Source organism: Ctenopharyngodon idella, chromosome 18 (assembly GCF_019924925.1).
Source record: "Ctenopharyngodon idella isolate HZGC_01 chromosome 18, HZGC01, whole genome shotgun sequence".
Taxonomy (NCBI): domain Eukaryota; kingdom Metazoa; phylum Chordata; class Actinopteri; order Cypriniformes; family Xenocyprididae; genus Ctenopharyngodon; species Ctenopharyngodon idella.
The window spans coordinates 16,162,259-16,188,807 of record NC_067237.1 but is presented as its reverse complement, the minus strand read 5'-3'; the positions used below and the strand labels follow the sequence as shown (position 1 = coordinate 16,188,807).

Genomic DNA, 26,549 nt, shown 5'->3' with positions numbered 1-26,549 from the left:
GGCCGAACCCACCTGCAGATGATAAAGAACTGCTTGTTCTCTCGCTGTGGACAGGAGTGTGTGTGTGTGTGTGTGTGTGTGTATCTATCCTTCGTTCATTCATTCAGTCGTTCTATACAACTGTTCAAAAGTTTGGGAAGGATTCTTAAATGATCAAGATATTTAAATGTTTTTAAAAGTCTCTTCTGCTCACCAAGGCTGCATTTATTTGATCAAAAATACAGTAAAAATAGTGAAATATTATTACGATTTAATATAACTGTTTTCTATGTAAATATAGTGTAAACTGTAATTTATATCATGTGATCAAAGCTGAATTTTCAGCATCATTACTCCAGTCTTCAGTTTCACATGATCCTTCAGAAATCATTCTAATATGTTGATTTGCTGCTCAACATTTATGATTATTATAAATGTTGAAAACAGTTGAGTACAATTTTTTTTCAGGATTCTTTGATGAATAGAAAGTTCAAAAGAACAGCATTTATTTGAAATAGAAATCTTTTGTAACATCATAAATGTCTTTACTGTGACTTTTGATCAATTTAATGTGTCGCTTGCTGAATAAATGTATTAATTTCATTTAAAAAAAAATAAAATAAAATTTAAAAAATCCTACGGATCCCAAACTTGAACGGTAGTGTATTGTTCTATTGTTCCCTATTTCTGTCTATTGTTTTGTTTCAAATTATATGTTTGTATATTTATTATTCTGCCAAACATGTGGTATTTTCTGTGTTTAAATGTCTTTAGTGCTGCGCTCTGGTGTGTTTCCGTCTGTGAAGTTTTGATTATATTCAAGACAGATTTCCCAGCAGTCCTCAGCAGCTGTGTGTTAAAGACATCGTGTCATAACACTTTAGATACGGAGTGTGTACAGGCAGTCAGTGAGAAAATCATATCAGCTTCTGAACGCTTTGACAAAATGAGATTCCTGATTTTTCTAATAGGAGATCAGAGTTTGTTTTCTTGTATATGAATGTATCCAGTGTTTTCTAGTGGGGATGTGCATATTCTAGAGCTTCTGGTTGCCCTGAGGTTAATTTTATGATGCTACTTTTCATTGAGGGATTAGACCTCAATCAGAGTTGGTGCCACATTTAATGTCAGAAAGTTAGTTGTCATTAGTACAGTCCATTAGGCTGTGCATCTTGCTGTCAATCGTTCAGCTGACAAAACATTAAAAATACAGATTTACGACGAGTTGACAACCCTGACTGAGTTCAGTGGAGGACTGAAGATCTACATCCTTTGTGACAGTCATGGGAAACATGCATTCTGAAGCATCTCAAGTGTAAAAATTAAATCAAAGATGCATTTAACACAGCAGACCATGGAAATTAAACTGCCCACACACTCTTCTGAGAAGAGCGGAAGAGAACAGATATGCATGTGCATGAAAAATGACAAAAAGAGTTTTTGGTTAATGGACCCTTTTCACATTTCCGGGGCTCTCAGAAGCTGAAATCATCATAGTTGGATAAACTTCTATAGTGCTGAACCAATTTTTGCATTTACATTTTCCCCAATAGTAAAAGAAAAATCCACAATACTGGGCCTGTTTACACCTGGTCACTTCATGTGTTTCTCTGAGCTATCCGATCATGCAAAGACCAGGTGTAAATGCTTTCTGAAACGCTTTTGAGATGGATTTTATCTGATCACTCAAGCCGCTTCAGGAGGTTTGGTTTGAGACTCATTCCAAAAGTATAAATGCATCTGGTTGTTGAAACCACATATGTAAATTTTACTCCTCCCAAAATATTGAAAAATAAACGTTTGAGAGTGTGTTATAGCCTATATGACATTATAGCCAGATATGTCCTCGCTACTGCAGCATGCATCGCCGCAGATGAGTAACTGAGCATCTCTTCATCAAGTTGACGCACAAACTAACGCAAATGAAATTGAAAGTAAGTTGCAGACGCTCAAAACAATCATCTTCATTAAAAGTAACGAGACTAAATTATCTTACCAGCGCTTATGCCGTTCTCTCTCTTATTGCGATCTTTGATGTTGAAATTAGCTGATGATTAATAACATGCAGCTCATATTTGTTGCTTTCTTTGACGTAAACTCAGTTAAATTTGCATATGCGCGGGAATTGAAGATCGGATTTATATTAATTTTGTGGAGACATTTATGTGGTCAAGAGTCAATGGAACTAGCGTTAACTACTTTTCTGTAATTTAATGCCAAGGTAAGAAAACGCAAGTATATACAATAAATGTACATTATTAAAAAAAAAACAACAACACAAAAACTAGCTTTACAATGTTAATAACTGGAAACACATCATCACAGTCTGTGAAAAGGGTCCATTGAACATTTTTGCTATAACTTCCTTTCCATTCACTGTTGAAATAATTGAAATGAATTGAATTTCAGTTTAAAGGGGACCTATTATGCCCCTTTTACAAGATGTAATATAAGTCTCTGGTGTCCCCAGAATGTGTCTGTGAAGTTTCAGCTCAAAATACCCCACAGATCATTTATTATAGCTTGTCAAATTTGCCCCTATTTGGGTGTGAGCAAAAACACTCCGTTTTTGTGCTTGTCCCTTTAAATGCAAATGAGCTGCTGCTCCCGGCCCCCTTTCCAGAAGAGGGCGAAGCTTTAACAGCTCACGCTTCGGTCGCTCAACAACAAAGCTGGAGAATCTCACGCAGCCAAAATGAGGATTGTCAGTAACGGTGTTCAGCCTTACATTGTTCAAACCGGAGTCGACACTGATGGAGAGACTCAGGAAGAAGTTACAACTTTTAGAATGAAACTGGACGTTTCTGAATGGTTAGTGGATAAATTTATGTAGTTGCTGTGGAGTTGATCCAGCGTTTGTTTGCGAAGCAGTCCGGCGTAAAATGACGGCATGGTAACAACACTCTACTACAACAACTCTTCCTCTTCTCTAAAGCAGCCCAACATGGCCTCACCCCCTTTTGTTGTGTGTTCTTGGGGGCGGGGATTTATGTAAATTTTACGGTTTGTGATGTCACCAACCCAGGAAGAAGCTCGTTGTAGTCTCTACCAGCTGTTTGTTGTAGTCCTTAAAAAGCGATTTCTGTAAAATAAAATATCTCCCTTTGCATTGAACTTTGAGAGTCGTAACTTTGCAGATGTTGTTTATGCTCAAACAGCAACATTACACACTAACTAAAGTTAAAAAAGTGAAATCATAATCAACCACCCCATTAACAGCTCTCATTGATTGTTTCCACAGGTAGTCTGTCGTTGCAGATTTTTGCTAAAGATTTTCTGCAAGTTCACTACCGCTACCGGTGAAGAGCTACACATTTGCCACAAATTAACTTTGTGTTTAATGCAAATAACCAGTTTGTGCAGAGGAGATGTAGTTGACTGTGGCCGCAGTCTTTGACAAAGCCGGGAGGAATCTAGCCATCCGTCCGTCCCCTTCCCCCTCCCTCTCTCTCTCTCTCTCTCTCTGTGTTTGGTGGTGGAGGGGGACACTGGGACCAGCCGGTGACCTCAGGCCGAAAGAATGTCCCCGTTTACTCAGACCTCTCTCTGTCTCTCTCTCTCTCTTTTGTGTTCAGATTCTGGCCCTCCCCAGACATTTGTCAGCACCAGAAATCTCAGTGATCTCAACGTTGTTTGTTGTGTTTACGCACGTCTACAAATGTCCACATCTAACTTTGCCATCACAATTAAAAAACAACAACTTATTCTCTGAGCCATTTACACCTTTTTATTATATTTTCTTAGGATATTTTGAGTGGTTCTTCACCCTGTGCTAGGGTGTTCTGGATGGTTGCTGGAAAGAGGAAAATTTCATATCACAATTATAGTGACCAAAATGATCTCGGTTATCAATATTATCACAGTATTGTTAAAATGTGCTGGAAATGTTCAAAAAGTACTCATACGCACGCTAAAATCATTTATGTTGAAAACCAACAAACAACCAATTCAGTTAGCAGCACTACGCACTTTTTGTTTGCATAAACATTAAAATAATAACATTAAAAACCATTTGGGTGACTTACAACATAACATGTTATCTACTAACATGCACTGAATGTTAAAATAAAGTTTTATATGGTGTAAATCGTGTGTTTGCTCCCCTAATTGAAAGTCTTTCCTCAGGTCTGTGTGTGAATCGCTCTTTATCACTCTGAATTAAGTCGAGTGTTCGTTTCTCTGTCGGGCCGCTGGCTGTTTGAATGTGGCGAGTGCATAAATTTTGTGATGGTGAAAAGAAACGAGATGTCTGCCATGAGCGCTGTAAATTAAGGGACGGGGAAAGAGGTCAGACTGATTTATGAACTCTGTGTGTGTGAGAGAGAGAATGATGAGTGTTTTGTGTTTTTTCTCTGTGTTTGAATACGATACATACGTCTTACGTTCAGTCAGACTAGCAGCATAAAGTCAGATCGCTTCTTCTGTCCAAGAAACGCCCATTTAGACTGAAACAGTCTGACTGACATGGTAAATGACCAACTACAGTTGGCATTTGTGTACCCTGATTCTAAGAAAACGGCGTAAAGAGAGCCAGTCAAATTTGAGCTTTTGATGCTGATGGTTTTGCGAGTGTGTTTGTGTTGTGGGAAAGAACACAGCTGTTCACTTAACATGCATCAAAGATAAAACATATTTCATCCTTTTAATCATTTGATGTTTGCCAATTAAAATAATTGCTTGTTTGTTGTTGAAGCTGTTTGTAAATGCACAGCATGAAGACACATGGAGTTTCTTCTGCAACATTTTGTGCAACATGTAAGAAGAAACTTGTAAGAAATGGTGGCATAATTTGCTCTTTTTCTTCCCGCAGGACGGAGGCTGCGAGGAAAGGCTTTCTATAATGTTAACGGAAAGGTGTACTGTGAGGAGGACTTCCTGGTGAGTACGAGAGTTGCATTCACTAATAAAAATGTTCTTCGGTCAGTAAGATATTTTTCATGTTTGTAAAATATTTTTAGAATGTAAAAAATAGTCAAATATTTTTAGAATGTAATACAACTATTTTCTATTGTATTATGTTGTAAAATGTAATTTATTCCTGTGAGCAAAGCTGAATTTTCAGCATCATTACTGCAGTCTTCAGTGTCACATGATCCTTTAGAAATCCTTCTAATATGATGATTTGCTGCTCAGGAAACATTTATGATTATTATCAATGTTGAAACAGTTGTGCTGCTATTTGTGAGGAAACTGATGAATAGAAAGATAAAAAGAACAGCATTTATTTGAAACAATGTTATTTTGTAACAATGTTTTTACTGTCACTTTTGATCAATTCAATGCATCAAGTATGGAATAGTATAGAAGATTTAATTAGAATGTTGTGACAAAAAGTGGTTGCTTTACACATAATGTTTGATAATTACTTGCAAAAACATGCAGATATGATTTATTGTAGTGACTTTTTTTCCCCAATCCTTGACAACAAAGCCACATCTTTTGCCTAATTAAACTATTAATTTTAAACGCAAGCGTACGAACAGCTTTTAATCTTGTAATTACAGTAATTCCGACACAATGTGGAGCCATTAAAAATATTTTAATACATCTGATAGGAGGCAGGCAGTATCTGTCCCTGTCACGGGTTGTTCTGCTTTTGTTGACACTCGTTGTAATGTGCTTCTGTAGAACCTGTCCTGCTGTAGGGTTACACCAGCTGTAGTGTCTCAACAAAATAGCTGCAACGCTTCATTTAATTTAATGTTTCCTAAGAGGGAGGCGTAGAGTAGGCTTGTATTGATTAGCGCTCATTAGTGGATGGATGGATGTCAGAGTCTCTTGGGAGAACAGATGCTGTAGCTCCGCCCACCTCTTGTTCTGCCTAAAGCCAAACACACACACACACACACATCAGGAGAGGTGGGCAGAAAGCAGATCCAACTTCCTGTGTGAAATGCTTCTGTCATATGTTATTGTCATTTTGATATTATTGTCACTTAACTTTCATGTGACAGTCCTGAGATATATATATATATATATATATATATTATATATATATATATATATATATATATATATATATACACACACACACACACACACATACACATACATATACATATATATATATATATATATATATATTAAAAGTTTAATAAGAAAAAAATTAAATACGTTAAATATTCAATAGTGAATTAAATTTTACTATATAGTAAAATTTAATTCACTATTGAATATTTAACGTATTTAATTTTTTTCTTATTAAACTTTTAATAATATATATAATTTTTTTTTTTCCCTTTATTTTGTTAAATACTGCTAGATATATGGCTATTGGCCACCTAGCATAGATATCAGTATTAATATCATCTATTGAAAAAACAACACATTGGTCGGCCACTTAATAGGTTCATAATTGACCCCAAACAGCACTTCTGTGGACGTGACTGACTGAGGAACACAGCGCCGGGGGTCCGGCAGATGGTCTGTCTGAAGGGACGGGACGGGGCGGGGGTTTCCTGGTATTGATCAGTCCCTCCCAACCCCACCTGCTGGCCCTCACTCCACAATTAACACACAAACACCAACACACACCGATGAAAAGAATGTTCAGGCGAGCAGTGATGTCATCAGTAGGGAATGGAGCCGAGTTCCACGGCCGGACGGAAAGTTCCACGTCGTTAAAACGTGGCCTTTGGTTCCGACAATAGAATCCGAAGATCTTGTGTGGCCTTTGCCACTCATTTCCATAGAGTGCATGTTTGAGAACATCTTTACTCTAATGGCTGCGCTCCAAACCCTTGTCACCCTGGTAACCAGGTCAAAACCCTTTTCCGGGACAGATGGCTCCCCTCAGGGTTGTTTCTGTATTTAAGACGCATACAACCTGTGCACCATTAAAAACCTCTGAAGTCTTTATTCAAGACTGTAGATGTTCTTAATCTCAGGATAGTCTTTTAGAGGTCTAATACCTCATGCTGAAGAAGAGAATCCTACAGATCGACTCTTATAGTGGCCAGCTCTTTTATCCATCGAGTTTCCCAAACGCTGTTGATCTTCTCAGGAATCGTGCTGATCATCTGAGATTCTCGGCTGATGTCTGAAGTGTTTAATCAGATGCACCTCTCTGTCTACAGAGCTAAACACCTCGTAGGGTGTTACTGAAGCTCTCAAACAGCTCAGCACAGAGAGAGCGCGCCAGCGCCCCCTTCAGACCCGTTCAATTGATTGATGGTGCTCAGTGATTGGTGGAAGTTTTTGGAATTACATGTTTTTTGCATTTTGGAAGTTGACATGAAAGGTGAAGCAGTGTGACATGCTTATATTATATAAAATATACTATAATTATAAATATCTACATAATATATATATATATATATATATTATATTATATTATTTATACATTTCTATTATTTAGTGTATATTTACATTTAAACATTTTGCAGATGATTTAATCCAAAGCGATTTACAAATGAGGAATACAACAAATGATTCATAGTATGAGTCATAGATTCATATTCATATAGTTTTGCGTTTGGATAGTTGACATGAATCAATGTGACATGCTGTAATTTATCATTAACTAGTTTAAACATTCTTCTGTAATTATTATACATGCAGGTTTTCTGAGAAACAAGAATTATTTGTACTTTTAAGTGTATTTGACACTGATGAAATGTGAAATGTTCCAAATGGAGAAAACCTTCAAATGTTCACCACTTAAAGCATAGATAGATGTACACTTCCCTTATACATTAATGTAAATTTAATGTTGAAAAGATATCTTTATTTGTATTAAAAAATATATATATAATTTATTTTGACTTGCATAATAATTATATTACATGCCTGTGTCATGTTAAAATATAAGTCTAAATAGTCAAAAATGACAAATCTCAAACAACTCTTCTTAATAAATGATTGTGCATTTTAAAAATGTATCTATGAATCCCTCAGTAAATTTCACAAACATTTTGGAAGAATTTGAACCAATAAAGTACTGTTTAAAAGTTTAGAGTCAGTTTTTTTAATAGTTTTGTTCAGCAAGGACGCATTGGTCATAAGTGACTCCAAACTATTTAACGGTGTATGTTGCAAAGAAACACCATGTGCTGTCAAATATGATCTTACATCTGAGCTGTGATGTTTTCTTCCGTAGTATTCTGGATTCCAGCAGACAGCGGAAAAATGCTTCGTGTGTGGTCACCTCATCATGGAGATGGTAAGATTTCAGTTCCATCTGGTGCTTATTCACTACTACTATTGCTCTAATTTTTCAGAGGAAGGATCTCTTGTCATTTAAATTAGTTTCACCATTTTAAATAAATGTAGAACCAAAAATGGATTATCAAAGCGGCATCATCTCTTAAAATACTCCGGCTCAGTAATGTGTGTCTATACTTAGAAACAGAAATGATGTTATTGTGCCTCATTAGTGCTGCATCAGCCCACGACCATCTCACCTGTGTGTGTGTGTGTGTGTGTGTGTGTGTGTGTGTAGATCCTGCAGGCTCTGGGAAAGTCATATCATCCAGGCTGTTTCCGCTGTGTTGTGTGTAAGGAGGGTCTGGATGGCGTTCCTTTCACCGTGGATGTGGAGAACAACATCTACTGTGTGAAAGACTACCACACGTGAGTGACATCTTCACGTGCACACTGTTTTATATTTCAGAGCCAAGGTGTTTTGGTATAATAATGAATTTTCATTACATCTATTATTATTATTATAGAGTGCAACAGTTGAGTTCCGGAAGTAAAAACTCTATTCATTTTCTCCAAAAGGAAATTGATTTTGATAAACCTTATAAAACCTTATGAACCTTTAAAGGGGACATATCATGAAAATCTGACTTTTTCCGTGTTTAAGTGCTTATAATCGGATCCCTGGTGCATCTACCAACTCAGAAAATGTGAAAAAAAGACAACCCAGTAACTTTGTTTTGGCAAGCCTATCTCTGCAAGCATGTGAAAAAATTACCCGCTCAAATTTTGCTCCCCTAGTGACGTAGAAAGGGGATCTATTATAATATTACCACCCCTTAATGCATTTTAAAAGTTGTAACTTCTTCCTGAGTCTCTCCATCAGTGTTTGAACAATGTAAGGCTGAACACCGCTACTGACAATCCTCATTTTGGCTGCGTGAGATTCTCCAGCTTTGTTGTTGTTGAGCGACCGAAGCACGAGCTGTTAAAGCTCCGCCTTCTTCTGGAAAGTGTCTGGGAGCAGCAGCTCATTTGCATTTAAAGGGACACACAAAAATGGCGTGTTTTTGCTCACACCCAAATAGGGGCAAATTTGACAAGCTATAATAAATGATCTGTGGGGTATTTTGAGCCGAAACTTCACAGACACATTCTGGGGACACCAGAGACTTATATTACATCTTGTGAAAAGGGGCATTATAGGTCGCCTTTAAAGACAGACCTACTGTGAGTTACAAAGTTGTTAATCAATGGTATTTGCTTCTGCAGAAGCAGTCAGCCTGCATTATTTCAGCTTATTTTTAAAATAATCATCTTTAACAGTGGATTTCCTGGTGAAAAAACTACATTACCCATGATGCTGTACAGAAATTACACCAATCAGAGAGTTGAAAAAGCAACATGCTCTAAAATAGATATTAAGCTCCGCCCACTCCCATGAAGCACTGCGAATAATGTTATTAAGTCGATCTCTCTATGCTCCCAAAATACTGATATGTATACATATGCATATTTTGCAATAAACTTAAAATATAGTTTTTTATACATATAATCATCAATCATAAATGAGTAGTTTTATATTTCTCAATCATTCTTAATTCGATTATGCTGTTTACAGTGCTTCATGGGATTGTAGTTCTTTCCTTCACTAAAGCCATTAAGAACAGTCTTGTACCTCTGTTTTTTTTTTGTCCAATTTTCACTTTTTTTTTTTTTGCTTCAAATCAAAGTTTGAGGTGTTGTGATTCTCTTCGTTGCTGATTGGCTTGTTTTTATGGCTGTTAAACAAAGACTATTTTAAAATCTCTGTGGGAAAAATCAATGGAAAAAATACTGTTACACTCTATTGCACGGCTCTCTGAAATGCTTGATTATGATTGGTCATTCAGAGGTCATTCAGAGGTCAGTTATTCCATGATACATCTTCATCCGCCGTATCACATTCAAATGCAGATGGTGCCATCTTGCACCACAGTTACCGACTGTACTTACTGTAAAATGAAACCTTCAGTATTAATAGTAGGCCTACAGTATAAGTGTTCGTCTAGTTGCTAGAACGTTTGTTTTGTACACCATAATGGATTTTAAGATAAAAACAGGTAATATTTTAAAACGGTTTCTTCTCAAATCAATATTTCATGTGGTGAAAATCTTCAAGTACAATATCCCTTAAATGTCTTGTTCGTCGAGGCTCGAAGCTGCTTGCTTTACTTTGCAGAAGATCAAATAAACATTTTATGCCTAAATATTTACTTATGTGCCAAGTAGCCATGTCATAAGTGAGATATTGTGCATCCAGCCGCAAAATAAGGGTTCCTGATCACCCTGTCTGGGTTTATTTTACATAATTATTTTATATAATCCCTTACATAATGTGGTTTTATGTCTCTTCATCTTCACAGGGTTTTTGCTCCTAAATGTGCCTCGTGTAACCAGCCAATCCTCCCAGCACAGGTACAAGCGTTTGAATACAGTAATATATGCTAGACTGATGTTGCACAAGTTAGATTGAGGTCACGCTTCAGGACTGTCCTGACAGAGGTTAACTGGCTGTGTGTGTGTGTGTTTGTAGGGTTCAGAGGAGACCATACGGGTGGTGTCCATGGATAAAGATTACCACGTGGAGTGCTATCACTGTGAGGTAATTCAGACTCGTTCATAAGGTTCAGGTTCAGTCCCAGTCCTATCATGATTGTGAAGCTGGTTTACCATCCCAGACGCTGGTTTACTGTGATTCGCTCAGAGGAAAGTGCGTCTGGTAAATGGCACCTAACTAGGGGTCATGTTTACGCTCCTGGATAATGCTCTGGAGTTATGCAAGATGTGTTTTGTGTGTATTAGGCCTTGGGTCAGGTATAAATGTGCACTAATATTGTGAATCATTGACTGATGACATTCCAGAGTGGGTCATGCAGCTAAACTTTGAGTCTGTGAGGTAAAGTGTTCAATTAAACATATCAGTCTTATTATAGAGGAAATCTCAGTTTTTCTGATAAAGAAAGTGATTTTTGGGGCTCCAGTATTATCTTAACATTTTAATCTTTTATTAACATATCATGTTTGTAATATTTTGTATGAAATTTAAGTAATTTTCTGAATCTTCTGAATTTTCTGTATTAATTTTCTGAATTTAGCAAAAAAAAAGAAAGCTTTGCCAATCAGCAGCTACGTGTACTTTATATATATATATATATATAAATTATGAAAATTAATATTATAGAAAATAAATATAATATAGGCCCGATATTTAATATTATTCATAATAAAATATTAAAAAGAGTGTGTATATAATTTAATATAAATTTTATTATTTGTATTATTACTAAAATTAATATTAAATATATTGTTTAATATATTTAATATTAATTTTAGTAATAATACAAATAATACAATTTATATTAAATTTGTATTATTAATATTAATAAAATTGAAATTGTGTGTGTGTGTATGTATGTATGTATGTATGTATGTATGTATGTGTGTGTGTGTATATATATATATATATATATATATATATATATATATATATATATATATAATATTATTATTATTATTATTATTATTAAAATTAATATTATATAAAATAAATATAATATAATATATTATTCACAATAAAAATATAAAAAAGAGTGTGTATATATCTAATTATTATATAAAAAAAATATTTATTTACCAAAAATATGTATTTTCATATAAATTTAATATAATTATTTTTATTATTTTTATAATAATTATTTTTATTATTTTTATTTTATTATTTATAATAATTATTTTTATTACTAAAATTAATATTAAATATACAATATACATTTAGTATGTCTTTTATTAATATTAATAAAAAATAAATGTAAATAAATAAATATTAAATATATTAAACATTATTATTAAAAATGATTCATATTAATAAAAATTATATATATATTGATTATAAGAACGCACACACACACACACACATATATATATATATATATATATATATATATATATATCAGTTGATTATTTTTACATATCACTTATCTTTTCTTTATCACAAAAATATGTCTTCCAATTCACAATTTGAACAAAATACAAAATTGTCATGTGACAGGGTTGAGATTAGGATGATGCTTGAAGCCCTTGTCAAAACATTGAATCCATATTTGTTTTTCATGGTAATTTATTTACCATCCAAACTGCAGTTCTAGAGTTCTTCCTCTGGCTATGGATTTTCCCAATTGGCTTGCAGAAGGAATTTCCATCTATAAAGGAAGCTTTGTGCATTAAATTATTTACAGTGTAGCTCCTGCAACAAGAGTGATGATTCACTGTTTTGTGATGTCTGAAAAGGCTTTTATTGGGCCTGACTTAATTTCTATCAAACATACGAAGAAAAATAACATGCGTCTGCCTGGTTTGCAGGATTGTGGTCTGCAGCTGAATGATGAAGAGGGGCATCGCTGTTACCCGCTGGAGGGGCACCTGCTGTGCCACCGATGCCATCTGCACCGGTTAAAGACCCCTCTACCGCCCCACCCGCCCCCGAGTTACCCGCTACACGTCACTGAACTGTGAACACACGGACTCGCGCTGAAGAAGAGAACGATGGAACGACAAGCAAGAGGAGATAAAGACAGAGAAGTGTCTGTCCTTCCCCTAAACAATAAACAGGGAAATCGGTCTACATATTTCCACTTGTTTAGGGTTTATATGACCAACCAGGGAGGCTTTTATTACTACTTTCATCCCTCATCACCTTCTTCCTCTCACGTTCCGGTCTCGTTCGCCGTATCGAGGGGTTTTCGCTCCGTTCGGGACCCAGCATGAGGTCTTCAGCACTGCCGCAGGGGAGTGGAGGGCGACCCGTGCCTGTCTTTCCTCCAAACGTGACCTCTGAATGCCAGACAACAGCACTGAACACACATACAGACTGAGATTATGACTTCCTGTGCCTTCATCGAATATCCTGCGTCGATCAGGCCGTCACCTCACTCACTGCCTTTGACATGCACCATTTCTGTATGCGTGTGTCGTGCCGCTTTTTTGTGCCAAGCTGCCTGGGTGTTTAAAGGGACATTTTACCAAAAGTGAATCATTTATTCACCCTCATGTTGTTCCAAACCGGTATGACTTTATCTTCCATGGAAGACAAAAGAAGACATTTATTAAAATGCCCTTTTAAGCCAAGACACTATTGGCAAAACCATTGTTTTTCATTCCCTGGTTAATTTTGAGATTTTGTGTCCATAAAATGTTTTTATTCAGACTGGTTGAAAGAAAACATCCAAAATACCCATTTAGGTTAGTGCTCTCAAATCGATTAATCGCGATAAATCACATCTAACATAAAAGTTTGTGTTTACATAACGTACGTGTGTGTGTGTGTATATATATATATATTACATTTATATATATTATATATATGTTTGTTTGTGTATACACACATATATTTATACATATATGTTGTCAAACAATTAATCGCGATTAATCGCGTCTAACATAAGTTTATTTACAATATATATGCGTGTGTGTGTATGTATTATTACATTTTTATATATGTATATATATATATATATATATATATGTGTGTGTGTTTATGTATACACACATATATGTATATATGTTTGTGTATACACACACAGTGCTGTCAAACGATTAATCGCATCCAAAATAAGTTTGTTTACATAATGTGTTATAATATGCTGTATATTTATTATGTATATATAAATACACACACGTGCATGTATATATTTAACAAAAATATATTTATATATAAAATATTTATATTTATACATAATATAAATATATATATGTACATGTATACATGTAAATATTTCTTAAATATATATGCGTATATATATTTTTATACATAATAAATATACAGAGTACACACATATATAAACAAACTTTTATTTTGGATGCGATTGTGATTAATCATTTGACAGCACTAATACACACATATATATTTATACACGTGTGTGTGTGTGTGTGTATTTAAACCAATGCAAATGAGTCTATATTTAATTCGATAATGCCTTATTTGCATATTCAAACATAACTTTTCAGAAAATGTGTCATTCAAAACTATTGTCTCAGTGTACTGTGAATAATCAACTGTGGAATTATAGAGATATCTGTTTTTTAACCTGTGTTGTCTTAAATTGTCTGTGAATTGTACGGTTTTGGAATGACATGAGCGCGAGTAAATAATAGTGAACTGTCCCTTTAAGAATCAATGAAATGCCTAAACTAGTGGCGGCAGTGGGCCGAACGCTGATGCATTGCTGGCACAAAGGTGGTATTTTCTTCACCAGGTGACATTGTCAAACCTGCTGTGTATAGCAGGACTAACAAATGTATATTTTGCAGAAGTCTGACATTGAATCTCTCTGGTTGGAGTCAGAGAGGCCGTTACGACCTGACACCAGCACAACGGGGTTGGATCTGTGAACACGGAGGATCTTCTCCGTCAAACTCTTATATGTCGTGCTCTTCAGACACTGGTTTGTCTCTGGATGAGGTGCCTTCCTGCCTTACATATTCCTTAATGTAGAGGAGACGCACTGTAATGTGTCTCAGAAGACTCTGAAGGGACTCTGATGTGCGCAGGGGTCAAAGTTCAAGCCTGGATTTGCTGGATTCAACCAGGCCAGCCAGAGACCACCTGCATTTGTCCTGCAATTTGTGTTTGTGTGTGACCCGGTGCCCGAACCAGCCGTGATGCAATGAAGCCACAAGCAGCAGAACATTTTGCACATGTCAGAATAACAGTCATGAACACTATAACACACATAGAAAAGAATGATGTAACATGACACAAATGAAAGCTCTCTTATATTTTGACTAGATTCACATAAACGCTGGAAGCTTATTGCATTGCATCTGGTTAGGACATGTGAGTGTGTACGTCTGTGTGTGTGTCGTTGTGTATATGTTCATGTACACTGGTGGCTGGGCCACTCTGTGTGATTGTGTGTGTCATATACAGTAACCCTGATAAGTATTTAGACACTTTAAAACATCTGAACGTCATTGCATTACACTCTTAGGAAAACAAAGAGGTTCTATATAGAACTCCAAGGTTCTTGACTCACTTTATGCCAAAAAGGTTCTATATCAGGAGAAATGTCTTAAAGGACATTTTCACAAGATGTAATATAAGTCTCTGGTGTCCCCAGAATGTGTCTGTGAAGTTTCGGCTCAAAATACCCCACAGATCATTTATTATAGCTTGTCAAATTTGCCCCTATTTGGGTGTGAGCAAAAACACACCATTTTTGTGTGTGTCCCGTTAAATGCAAATGAGCTGCTGCTCCCGGCCCCCTTTCCAGAAGAGGGCGGAGCTTTAACAGCTCGTGCTTCATTTTGTTCAACAACAACAAAGCTGGAGAATCTCACGCAGCCAAAATGAGGATTGTCAGTAGCGGTGTTCAGCCTTACATTGTTCAAACCGGAGTCGACACTGATGGAGAGACTCAGGAAGAAGTTACAACTTTTAGAATGAAACTGGACGTTTCTGAATGGTTAGTGGATAAATTTATGTAGTTGCTGTGGAGTTGATTCAACTCATCGACTAGCATGTGCCGTCATGTTAATCTTTTGTGCAAATCCAGCGTTGAATTGATCCTCGTTTGTGAAGCAGTCCGACGTAAAATGACGGCATGTCAACAACACTCTACTACAACAACTCTTCCTCTTCTCTAAAGCAGCCCAACGTGGCCTCACCCGCTTTGTTGCATGTTCTCGGGGGCGGAGTTTATGTAAATTTTGGGGTTAGTGATGTCACCAACCCAGGAAGAAGCTTGTTGTAGTCCCTACCAGCTGTTTGTTGTACTCCTTAAAAAAGAAAATATCTCCCTTTGCATTGAACTTTGAGCGTCGTAACTTTGCAGATGTTTTCATGCTCAAACAGCAACATTACACACTAACTAAAGTTAAAAAAGTGAAATCATAATCAACCACTCCTTTAAATGATTGCATACTATTTTCATTTAAAAGAAAATTCTGGTGGCATGTTATGAGTTGTTTAATTCATAAAGTTTAATTCGTTAAAACAATCTATAAAATGATTCCATGATGGAACCCCTATATATGAAGTGCCTGACGGAACCCTTTAAGGTTCCATATAGAACCTTTTCTTCTAAGAGTGTAGATAAAATATCAATGCAAGTGTCATTTATTATAAAGGAAGTTGCACAAACACTTTGGACACAAAAAGTTGTTTGTGTTTGAAATGCTGTATTCAGTCAGTATTGTGTTTGTGGTTAAAACTGACTTCATACATGCACTAAAATCACCAAAACGCCCGCTGATTAAAAAACACTGAGCCTTCAAACACGAGGAAGAAAAGATCTAATGCAGCCATGTTCAGAGTGTTTTAAGCGTGACATAAATGCTTGTCGGGTCCGCTGTACACACTTCTCCTGTTCCACACAGACGTCTGCTGTGATACTACTGACAGAAACAGGCTGTATGTGTTTTCTGACCTGAGAAGATCTGATGGAGAGCATTGTTTCTTAAATCCAGTGATTTTTTTTTTTTTTTTTTATCTGGTGTACTCATGTGAAGATGTGTGTTTGCTGACTGATTACTGTACCGGAAGCACATAACATCATCCTGACCTGGTTTTTGGTGAAAAGGGTTTCCTGCAGATTTATTCTGGATTAACGTACAGCGTCTGTGACATGCTGTCGACTCCCAGAGAAAATCATCATGTTTTTTCTTACCATGCACTTTCTGTGGTAATCGACAGCATGATTATTCAGTATAATGACAGAATATTCCTCTAAACAGTTCAGTAACCTCTGATTTTTCCACTTTCAGATCATTCCCACAAGTGTGTTTTTTTTTTTTTTTTTTTTTTAAAGTTCTCCACGTTGTCTTAATCCACTTTTAAAACGTACTACTATTGTATAGCACAAGTCTAGAGTCCCTGTAAATAAACAGTGTAGAATGTATTTCCTGCATTTATCGGAGATTCCATGAACGGTAGCTTTCCTTCGGTTAGTTCTTTAAAAATGCACATCTTACATTCTGTTGCATCACCTTTTTTATCGTACAATGTTTTGATTTCCTAGATATTTCATAAATAAAGAAAAAGCAAAGTAGATTTATTTATCTAAACGTGAAAAGTTTAAAGTTATTTAATGTATGAAAAGTCTGGGCGTATCATTTAACCGTAGATTTATGTAATCTGCTTTTTCAATAAAGTGGTTTTTGTAGTTAACTTAACTTGTGTGACTTTGATTTTATTTGTGTGGAACCTTCATCTTCAAAACTACAAAAATCAAGTCAATGCCTGAATATTGAATTAATTTCTAATTTTAAATAACCAGCTAATATTCATTAAAAATATAGACAAACTTTATTTTACAGTAATTGTCTAGATTGGCAATATGTGGGTAAAATATTTTTTTTCTAACACTTGTAAACACTATTATTTTTTTAACTCTACATTTGTGCAGAAAAGTTAACTTTAAAGAAGACCTACATTTCTCATTTTCATTCAGTGAGATAACATGGAAAGTGTGCCATTCTTTAGTGGAGGATTTCTGTCACCTGGTGAAAAACAAACACTTTTAACATGTAAATGACATGAAATTACCACTATAACCAGTAGATGGCAGCAGAGCTCATTTGCCATTTCCACTCCCTTTTATGGCTCTTTTTGCAAGTTTTGCTTTTGGATTTATTATAAAATGAATATTATAACAAATGTTAGCAATTTCATTACACTGAAGTATGAAGTATAGCAAGAGTAGGAAAAGTCACACAGTCTCATGCCATTTAGATGAAAGGAATTTCATTTAAAAAGCCCAGATTTTACAGTGGAAACCGTTTTGAATTGCTCTTGCATCATTTTATGTAAAGTGCATTTATGACAAAGAACTACACAGATGAAGATATCATAACAATCTATAAATAAATGCCTTCCTAAAATGGGCCTAGTGACACCCCTGCTTTTTGGGGGGCGTTAAAAAATGGTGCAAATACCAGTAAATTGACCACTGCAAATCTTAGTAAATCACTTAGCATGAATCATTTCAATACTCTCCTCCCAAATTTAGTGGCCTGACAGGGAAACTCCTACAAATTCAAATGCAATAAGGCCTCAAAAATAACTCCGTAATTCACTCGCTAATTTTAGACTGTGTGTCTTTAGTAACTCCTACTTTTGAACAGCAAAAGAGGGTTTGCACTGGTGCAAGCTGTTGGTTAATCTGACTTGAAAATCTTGAATGTATTTGTTTCTTTCATTTGATTTATTCAAATCAGCATCCCTAGAGCATGACATCACATCCTGTTGGTCATATGAAGTCTGAAGTGATTTTCCTAAGCTTTACCATTGGGTGAGACCTTTGTGCTTTCCATTCTCTTCTGTCTGAAGTGTTCCTGTTTCCAGCAGTTTTCCAGCAGAAATGTCTTGTTGTTTTCCTGTGGCATCGGAGGGTTCGGTGTGTTTATTCAGTGGTGATATCAGCTCACTGTAATCACAGTCCTGCACGCAAACACTCGCCGCACCCTGATGTCTGATACAGCTCTGCCAACTCAGTTATGTTTCATTTACATATTGACATTGTCTCAGATATTTCTCTTTAAATTATTAAATTATTAGGTAACACTTTATTTCGTTGGTCCACTTTAAATATTCTAAGTAACTTTGCAACTACATGTCAACTAGCAGTCATTAGAGTATTAGTAGACTGTGCTTAATGTCTGCTAACACTTCATTTTGATGCTCCCAACAGACTTTCTACTGACTATAAATAACTTTGCAACTACATTTCAACTTATTCTACTAACCTAATAGTCTACTAATACTCTAATGAGAGTTAGTTGACATGTTGTTGCAAAGTAACTTATAGTTAGCAGAATGTCTAAAGTAAACCCAAATTAAAGTGTAACCAATTATTTGTCTTTTAATGTGAAGTTGCTATAAGCTTATGTTTGATTGGTTTTGTGACAATAATCAGATCACAGAAGTGATCGTAATGAGTTTCTTCACTGAATCCATTCCAGCTGCTGTGGTGTTTTGAATGTTGCTGAGGAGATTTTAGGATTAAACACACAGTCTGGACATTAATTAGGTTGTAAAGAACAACTTCTTTTAATCTCTGCTTTAATTCTAATCTGTGTTAATCTGGGTTTATATATGCAGAAATATACTAGACATATAAAATGAATAATATAAGAGTGAGTGAGTGAGTGAGTGCATGTGTGTGTGCATGTGTGAGTGTGTGTGTGTAGCTTTAAGTCTATGGATTAAAGCCATTAAATGTAAGTCTATGGCGTGAGTCCATGAAGTCTATAATCATGTTTATGGCAGACAGTAAAGCTGCTGACAAAATATGTGATATTTCCTCCTGAAAAGCCATGAATTATTTGAACAGAAGAGGTGTTGAGTTCATTAGCTGCTTGATGACAAACAGCAGACGAGTTTTCCACTTTAATGAGACTCTCTCTGTGTTTTACTGTTTGCCGACATACACCACTGAGAAAAACAAGTCTGATTAATTCTACTGAATGTACTTCAAATCTTAAAAGTATATTTGTAATGATTTAATTTGTAGTGTTATTTGATATTTAAACATTTTACATGTACTGAATTGTAATTCATCATTACAAATGAGCTACATGACGTACAAGTTTCAATAGAAATGACAGTAAAGTATATTTTAGTTGACCAGAAATGCTTCTCAGTTCATTCACCAGCACACTTTAACTATATTTCAAAGACAATAGAAGTAATTATGAAATTATATAAAAAGATGTATTAAAAAGTGGGTCAAAAAAACATGAAGATATTATTTTGTGTATTATTTCTGTAATAAGTGCTCTTTTTAAAAGCATGCTAAAGTGAACTTCTTTTTCACAAGGGCATAACAAACCTTTAAGTTCACTTTCTTTGTTTTGAAATACATATTTAACATTTAAGTAGATATTTAACTACTGTAGATTTGAGTCGTGTTTGCCCATGCAAAACTCGCTGCTATGATGCAAGGGTGTTCTAGTCTGTTGCTATGCTGTTGCTAGGTGTTTGTGCACCCTTAAGCAGGGTTGGCAAGTTTGTGGTTTTCCTGCAGAATTGGGCTTTTTTAAAACCGTTGGTGTGGGTTCATTTTTTTCTCTCAGGTTAAAGGTTTGACATGTTGCATAAGTTGTATTTGACTTAAATGCTTGTATTGAAATATTTTACATTCTACCAATGATCAAACTGTGCTATAGATGATGAGTTTTGTGAGGGAGGGGCCTTTATGAAAACGGACTGTTTATGATTACTAGGCTAGGCTAATATAAGTGTATAATGTACACCGATCAGGCATAACATTATGAGCACTGACAGGTGAAGTGAATAACACTGATTATCTCTTCATCACGGCACCTGTTAGTGGGTGGATATATTAGGCAGCAAGTGAACATTTTATCCTCAAAGTTGAAGTGTTAGAAGCAGGAAAAATGGGCAAGCGTAAGGATTTGAGCGAGTTTGACAAGGGCCAAACTATGATGGCTAGACGACTGGGTCAGAGCATCTCCAAAACAGCAGCTCTTGTGGGGTGTACCCGGTCTGCAGTGGTCAGTATCTATCAAAAGTGCTCCAAGGAAGGAACAGTGGTGAACCGGCGACAGGGTCATGGGTGGCCGAGGCTCATTGATGCACGTGGGGAGTGAAGACTGGTGTGGTCCGATCCAACAGACGAGCTACTGTAGCTCAAATTGCTCAAGAAGTTAATGCTGGTTCTGATAGAAAGGTGTCAGAATACACAGTGCATCAGTTTGTTGTGTATGGAGCTGCATAGACCAGTCAGGGTGCCCATGCTGACCCCTGTCCACCCTGTCCAGCATCAGAACTGGACCACGGAGCAATGGAAGAAGGTGGTCTGGTCTGATGAATCACGTGGATGGACGGGTGCGTGTGCGTCGCTTACCTGGGGAACACATGGCACCAGGATGCACTATGGGAAGAAGGCAAGCTGGCGGAGGCAGTGTGATGCTTTGGGCAATGTTCTGCTGGGAAACCTTGGGTCCTGCCATCCATGTGGATGTTACTTTGACACGTACCACCTACCTAAGCATTGCTGCAGACCATGTACATCCTTTCATGGAAATGGTATTCCCTGGTGGCTGTGGCCTCTTTCAGCAGGATAATGCGCCCTGCCACAAAGCAAAAATGGTTCAGGAATGGTTTGAGGAGCACAACACCGAGTTTGAGGTGTTGACTTGGCCTCCAAATTCCCCAGATCTCAATCCAATCGAGCATCTGTGGGATGTGCTGAACAAACAAATATGATCCATGGAGGCTCCACCTCGCAACTTACAGGACTTAAAGGATCTGCTGCTAACATCTTGGTGCAGATACCACAGCACACCTTCACAGTTCTAGTAAAGTCCATGCCTCAACGGGACAGCACTGTTTTGGCAGCAAAAGGGGGATCAACACAATATTAGGAAGGTGGTCATAATGTTATGCCTGATTGTATAATGTAAACAGTAATATGTATTTCATGTATGGGATTGGCATGTTGAGTTTTGATATTTGGGATAGGGTCACTAGTTTTGGGCTATTTTTGATTGGCCTTTGGGCTGGTTTTGTTACACAGACCTGGCAACCCTGCCCTCAAGTCTGATTTGTGTTTTAACTCTGAAACTTTGGAGCAGATTTTCCATGAAAAACCGGGTTTCTTTTTCAACAACAGTGTCGGGGCTCCAGGCCAAAGGACCACCCGAAAACTATGTTGGCTCTGCCCACCCACGCTTCTCCATGCAGCGAGCTTTACATAACATGCAGGTCCGTGGGAACGGCGGGCTGCGGAGAGCTTGTGTCCGGCGTGTGTGTGTGTAAATCCAGCCGTGGCGCTGGGAATCATCGCTGCCATTAGATTGATGTGTAATTCAATCACGGGACTTTTTGTTGCTCTTGTTGTCCAAGATTGAATAATTACAGTTGATCGCATGATGAGATCAGTTCAGTGGCAAAGTTTTCCATGAGTCTCTCTGGCCTTCCGTGACTTCTGTGATTCGTCAAACGGTGGTCTGGAGTTTGAGCGATGAATGAAAGTCCATGAGGACGGATGAAATCTGGTGCCAGTGACCTCAAGATCTGTCAAATAAATACAGCGATGATGTTAAAGGCTGTGCTCAGAAAAAAAAGAAATAGCATGTGAAAAATTACGCATTATTCACTGAACAACATTTCAAGCAGTAGCATATGAAACATTATTGTCTAATCATGATGTATGTTTAAATGAGCAAATAGTGTCTCAAAATTAAATAATACTATTTTTTTGTTGTTGTATTTTTTACTCCAGTGTTGTGTAAAAAATGTCTGGAATGTTGTCAGTTTGATTAAGTAGAGCCAATAAAAATGCAGTTAAAATTAGTTTATGAAATAATAAAGCAGTGATGCAGTGATGGTGTAAATTACAACAAAGATTCTCCATCACACTGAATTTAATATAAATCCCCCTGTGAGCTCTTTCATTTATATCAATCTATCAAAATTCATATAAATCACACTGATATCACAAACAACATCTGTTTAAAGAGCGAGCAGCTGTATGTGGACATGACTGTGATTCCTGTATTTCTCCTAAATTAATGAAAAGTTCATATTTCTTCCAAAAACAAAACCTTGTTTACAGGGTTAAATGGTTGAGCTCAGCTAATGTGGTAAAAAATATTCCAACACATAAATATGTGTAAAAATGAAGGAAATAAAATTAAATAATTTACTTCCATGCTGTAGAAAGGGTCCAAATGATGGAAATATATATATATATATATATATATATTATCTTTATTATTAATAATAAAAGTAATATTAAATGTATATATTAATAAATGTATATATTATTTAATATATTTAATATTAATTTTACTAATACAAATAATTATATTAAATTTGTATAAAAATGTACGTTTCTGGTAAATAAATATAATAAAATTTATATATAATAATTAGATACATACAGTCTTTTTTTATTATGAATAATATTAAATATAGGACCTATATTATACTTATTTTATATAATATTCATTTTAATAATTATAAAATATTCTTTATTTATATTGTTCATTGAATCTTACTGTATTATGTAGAAGAGTGTTGTGAGAATGAGATTGATTGAGTTTATTACCTGCATTCAGATTTAGCATTTTCCTTCAGGTCAGTCCTATGTTCATAATAAAAAATCTGTTTAAATGTCCGCTGCGATATCTTGTCCTTTTAAGAGTTAAGGGGCTTTCCCGTGACTGACAGCACTAGTCAAAGCATTTGTCAGTTGCGTCTTGTTCCGTGTTCACAACAATTTAGTCTTTTCAATCTAAAAGTCTTCGCTACTGACTGACACACTCATAAAGACAGTCTTTGCTGCCATCTAATGGTGTAATAATGTAACTTCTGTTGTTGTTCACGGCCAGGGACTACTTTTTCTGGCGGAAGGAAGGCTTTTAGTGATTTTACTTCATGAAAGTTGCATTGATACATATTTTTTGGCTTTAATATTTATATTGTGTTGTAACCATTTTATAAAAGCAGTAAGGTACTCAAGGCTAGTGCTGTATGGTGAATAAGTCACGGATGAAGGGGTTACTCCGCTTCGTGTCATGCCCTTCAGCCATGACTAATTCATGATACAGCACAGCCTCGAGTACCTTACTGCTTACATATGATATTTTTTATTATTATTGAAATTAAATTATTCACTCATGTTGGTTCCAGTCATGAAGGTTGAGACCCCTGAGGTGAGAGAATGTTTTGCCATTATACATTAATGTTCAGTGGTTTTTCAATAGTTTAATAGTTGCTCAGTTTAACACACAGTATTTTGTACACAAGCAAATGGCTTCATACGATCACTAAAAACACATCAGATATCAGTTATTGAGTAAAAATAATGAAGAAATGTGAATGACGTGTTCAAACACTCTCATCTCACATTATGGCTCGGTTGAACAGGAGACTTTATTGCTTTAATGAATTGGTCCCTATTTGTGGAAAATGCCAGATCACCATCGGCTCTTGATGACTATTACAGTTTTTAGTCTTGTTGCCACGGTAACTGCATTGACTTTCAAATTGTTGTGAGGATCTGATATGTTAATTCATTTTGCTTACTGCCAGTTTTGTCTCAGCTCAGATGAAATTTTAGAAATCATTCTCTTCCCAATTATTATTTTTCTTCCAGGAAAAAGCCGGAAATAACCAGGCAGGTGATGTTTGAAGTGAAAGACATGTTGCCAGGCAACAGGGACATTTTACCCTGATCTGATCTCTCTCTGAGCTTTCTTTCTGATCTGTCAATCATTTCATCAATGCAGGAATTATTTACAGCTCCGAAACTCATGCGATTGGATGTTTCTGTATGGTAATATAGCCTACAGTGAAAGTCAGGGTCTTCTATTGTTTGTGGAGAACATTTTCATTCACATGATGTTTTCCAGATGTGAGTTTTGGTTCTGTCTCTCCGTGTTTTGGGATTTAAGTGGAACAGAACACATCTGACCTTTGCCCTCATGATCCAAAGAGAAAACACTGGGAACCAGGGTACTGACTGACTGTTATGCATATGGACTTCCAGCGCCACCTGCTGGTCATGTCCTTCTGATCTGTTATGAAAATCAGATGCAGCTGATTTCTTCAGCTTCACTTGGGCTTTGTCTGAAATCGCATACTTCCCTACTATATAGTAGGCGAAAAACAGTATGTGACAAAATAAGTATGTCTGAATTCACAGTACTCAAAAAAAAGGGTCGGCAAAAAGTACCCGGATGACCTACTACTTCCAGCGAGATTCTGAAGTGTGCATACGATGGACATTTTACTATCCCATGAGGTCATGGGAGATGATTTATGAATGGCAGAGTCACATGATAATGACAACATGGCGAATGTACGTCCGGTGTCATGAGAAATCGAGCCCCCCCCAGGAATCGGGTCTCCTTTAGGACCCAGGTGGTAATGCCTGATCAGTTTTTATTGTGATGTTTTGACTAATTATAACCTATTTCAATATTGTATGATGTTTATTACATTAAGTGCACAAACAACATGCTTGAAATATAAAATGAATGCCTACTGCATAATAAAACAAACTGGGAACAGATATTTAAAGCAAAAAACATATCTAATATAATATAAGCTAAGCTAGCAGGCTAATCGGGTAGATGTATGCTATGCTAATACATAAGCTAGCTAAAAAACAGTAAGAACAAGAAATGCTTGATTTCACAATCTATCGCTTCAGTTAAATGCTACAATACTAGTATATGAACCATGTAATTTAAAAGACATTAAGTAAGCAATAAGGTACGAGAGTGACTTATTCACGATACAGCACTAGCCTCGAGTACCGTATTGCTTTTATAAAATGGTTACCACACAATACAAATATTAAAGCCAAAAAATATGTATCAATGCAACTTTCATGAAGTAAAATCACGAAAAGCCTTCCTTCCGCCAGAAAAAATAGTCCCTGACCGTGAACAGCAACAGAAGTTACATTATTATGCCATTAGATGGCGGCAAAGACTGTCTTTATGAGTGAGTCAGTCAGTAGCAAAGACTTTTAGATTGAAAAGACTGAATTGTTGTGAACAAAACGCAACTGACAAATGCTTTGACTAGTGCTGTCAGTCATGGGAAAACCCCTTAACTGTTAAAAGGACAAGATATCGCAGCGGACATTTAAACAGATTTTTTATTATGAACATAGGACTGACCTGAAGGAAAATGCTAAATCTGAATGCAGGTAATAAATTCGCTCATTATCGGTCTCTTTCTCACAATACTCTTCTACATAATGCAGTAAGCTTCAAAGAACAATATCAATTGGGAACAAACAAGAGTGGTTGCTAAGGGTGTTGTGATACACAGAACCGTTGGGTGAAGCGGTCATAGCCATGTTTTATCATGAATAAAACACAGTTATTGACCAATCAGAATCAAGGACAGGAACTAACCATTTTATAATGGCCATTATAACACATTTTAAATGATATAAATCATAATGTCATTTTGCAGGAATTATAATCAGCCGCTAAAAATACTACCCATTAAAAGTCAGTTGAACCAATGGGATCACTCGGTGTCCTAAAGGAGACCTGATTCCTGGGGGAGGACTCGATTTCACACCACATCGGATTACATTCATACTATATAGAACATAATTTTTTAGTGGCTGTGAAGTAATTACTTATTCAAAATAAGTACCTACTCAAGAGAGTATGCGATTTCAGACGCAGCCTTGGAAATGGAAAGTTGAGCACATTGCATTGTGGGATACAGTATCCATTGCAGTGTGCATTTACATTTATGGATTTGGCAAATTCTTATATCCAGAGTGACTTAGATTGCATTCAATGTTGCATTCATGCATAGTGTTAATACTATTTACTGCTCAAATAGTGCTAGATTTATGACAATATTCTATCTGAATCATAGCCAAAGTCACAGA

General features: G+C 36.2%; 1 protein-coding gene across 1 annotated transcript in view; it reads left to right on the top strand.

The window, feature by feature from the left end:
• The window catches only part of wtip (WT1 interacting protein), a 34,308-nt gene extending 16,980 nt beyond the window's left edge, over positions 1 to 17,328 (top strand). The window contains exons 3-8 of the mRNA XM_051870717.1: positions 4,790 to 4,857; positions 8,078 to 8,140; positions 8,420 to 8,550; positions 10,524 to 10,575; positions 10,694 to 10,762; positions 12,520 to 17,328. Of these exons, the coding sequence (XP_051726677.1) occupies positions 4,790 to 4,857; positions 8,078 to 8,140; positions 8,420 to 8,550; positions 10,524 to 10,575; positions 10,694 to 10,762; positions 12,520 to 12,672 (536 nt within the window). The 3' untranslated portion in view covers positions 12,673 to 17,328. The remainder of the gene's footprint in view (positions 1 to 4,789; positions 4,858 to 8,077; positions 8,141 to 8,419; positions 8,551 to 10,523; positions 10,576 to 10,693; positions 10,763 to 12,519) is intronic.
• The last annotated feature ends 9,221 nt before the right edge of the window (positions 17,329 to 26,549 follow it).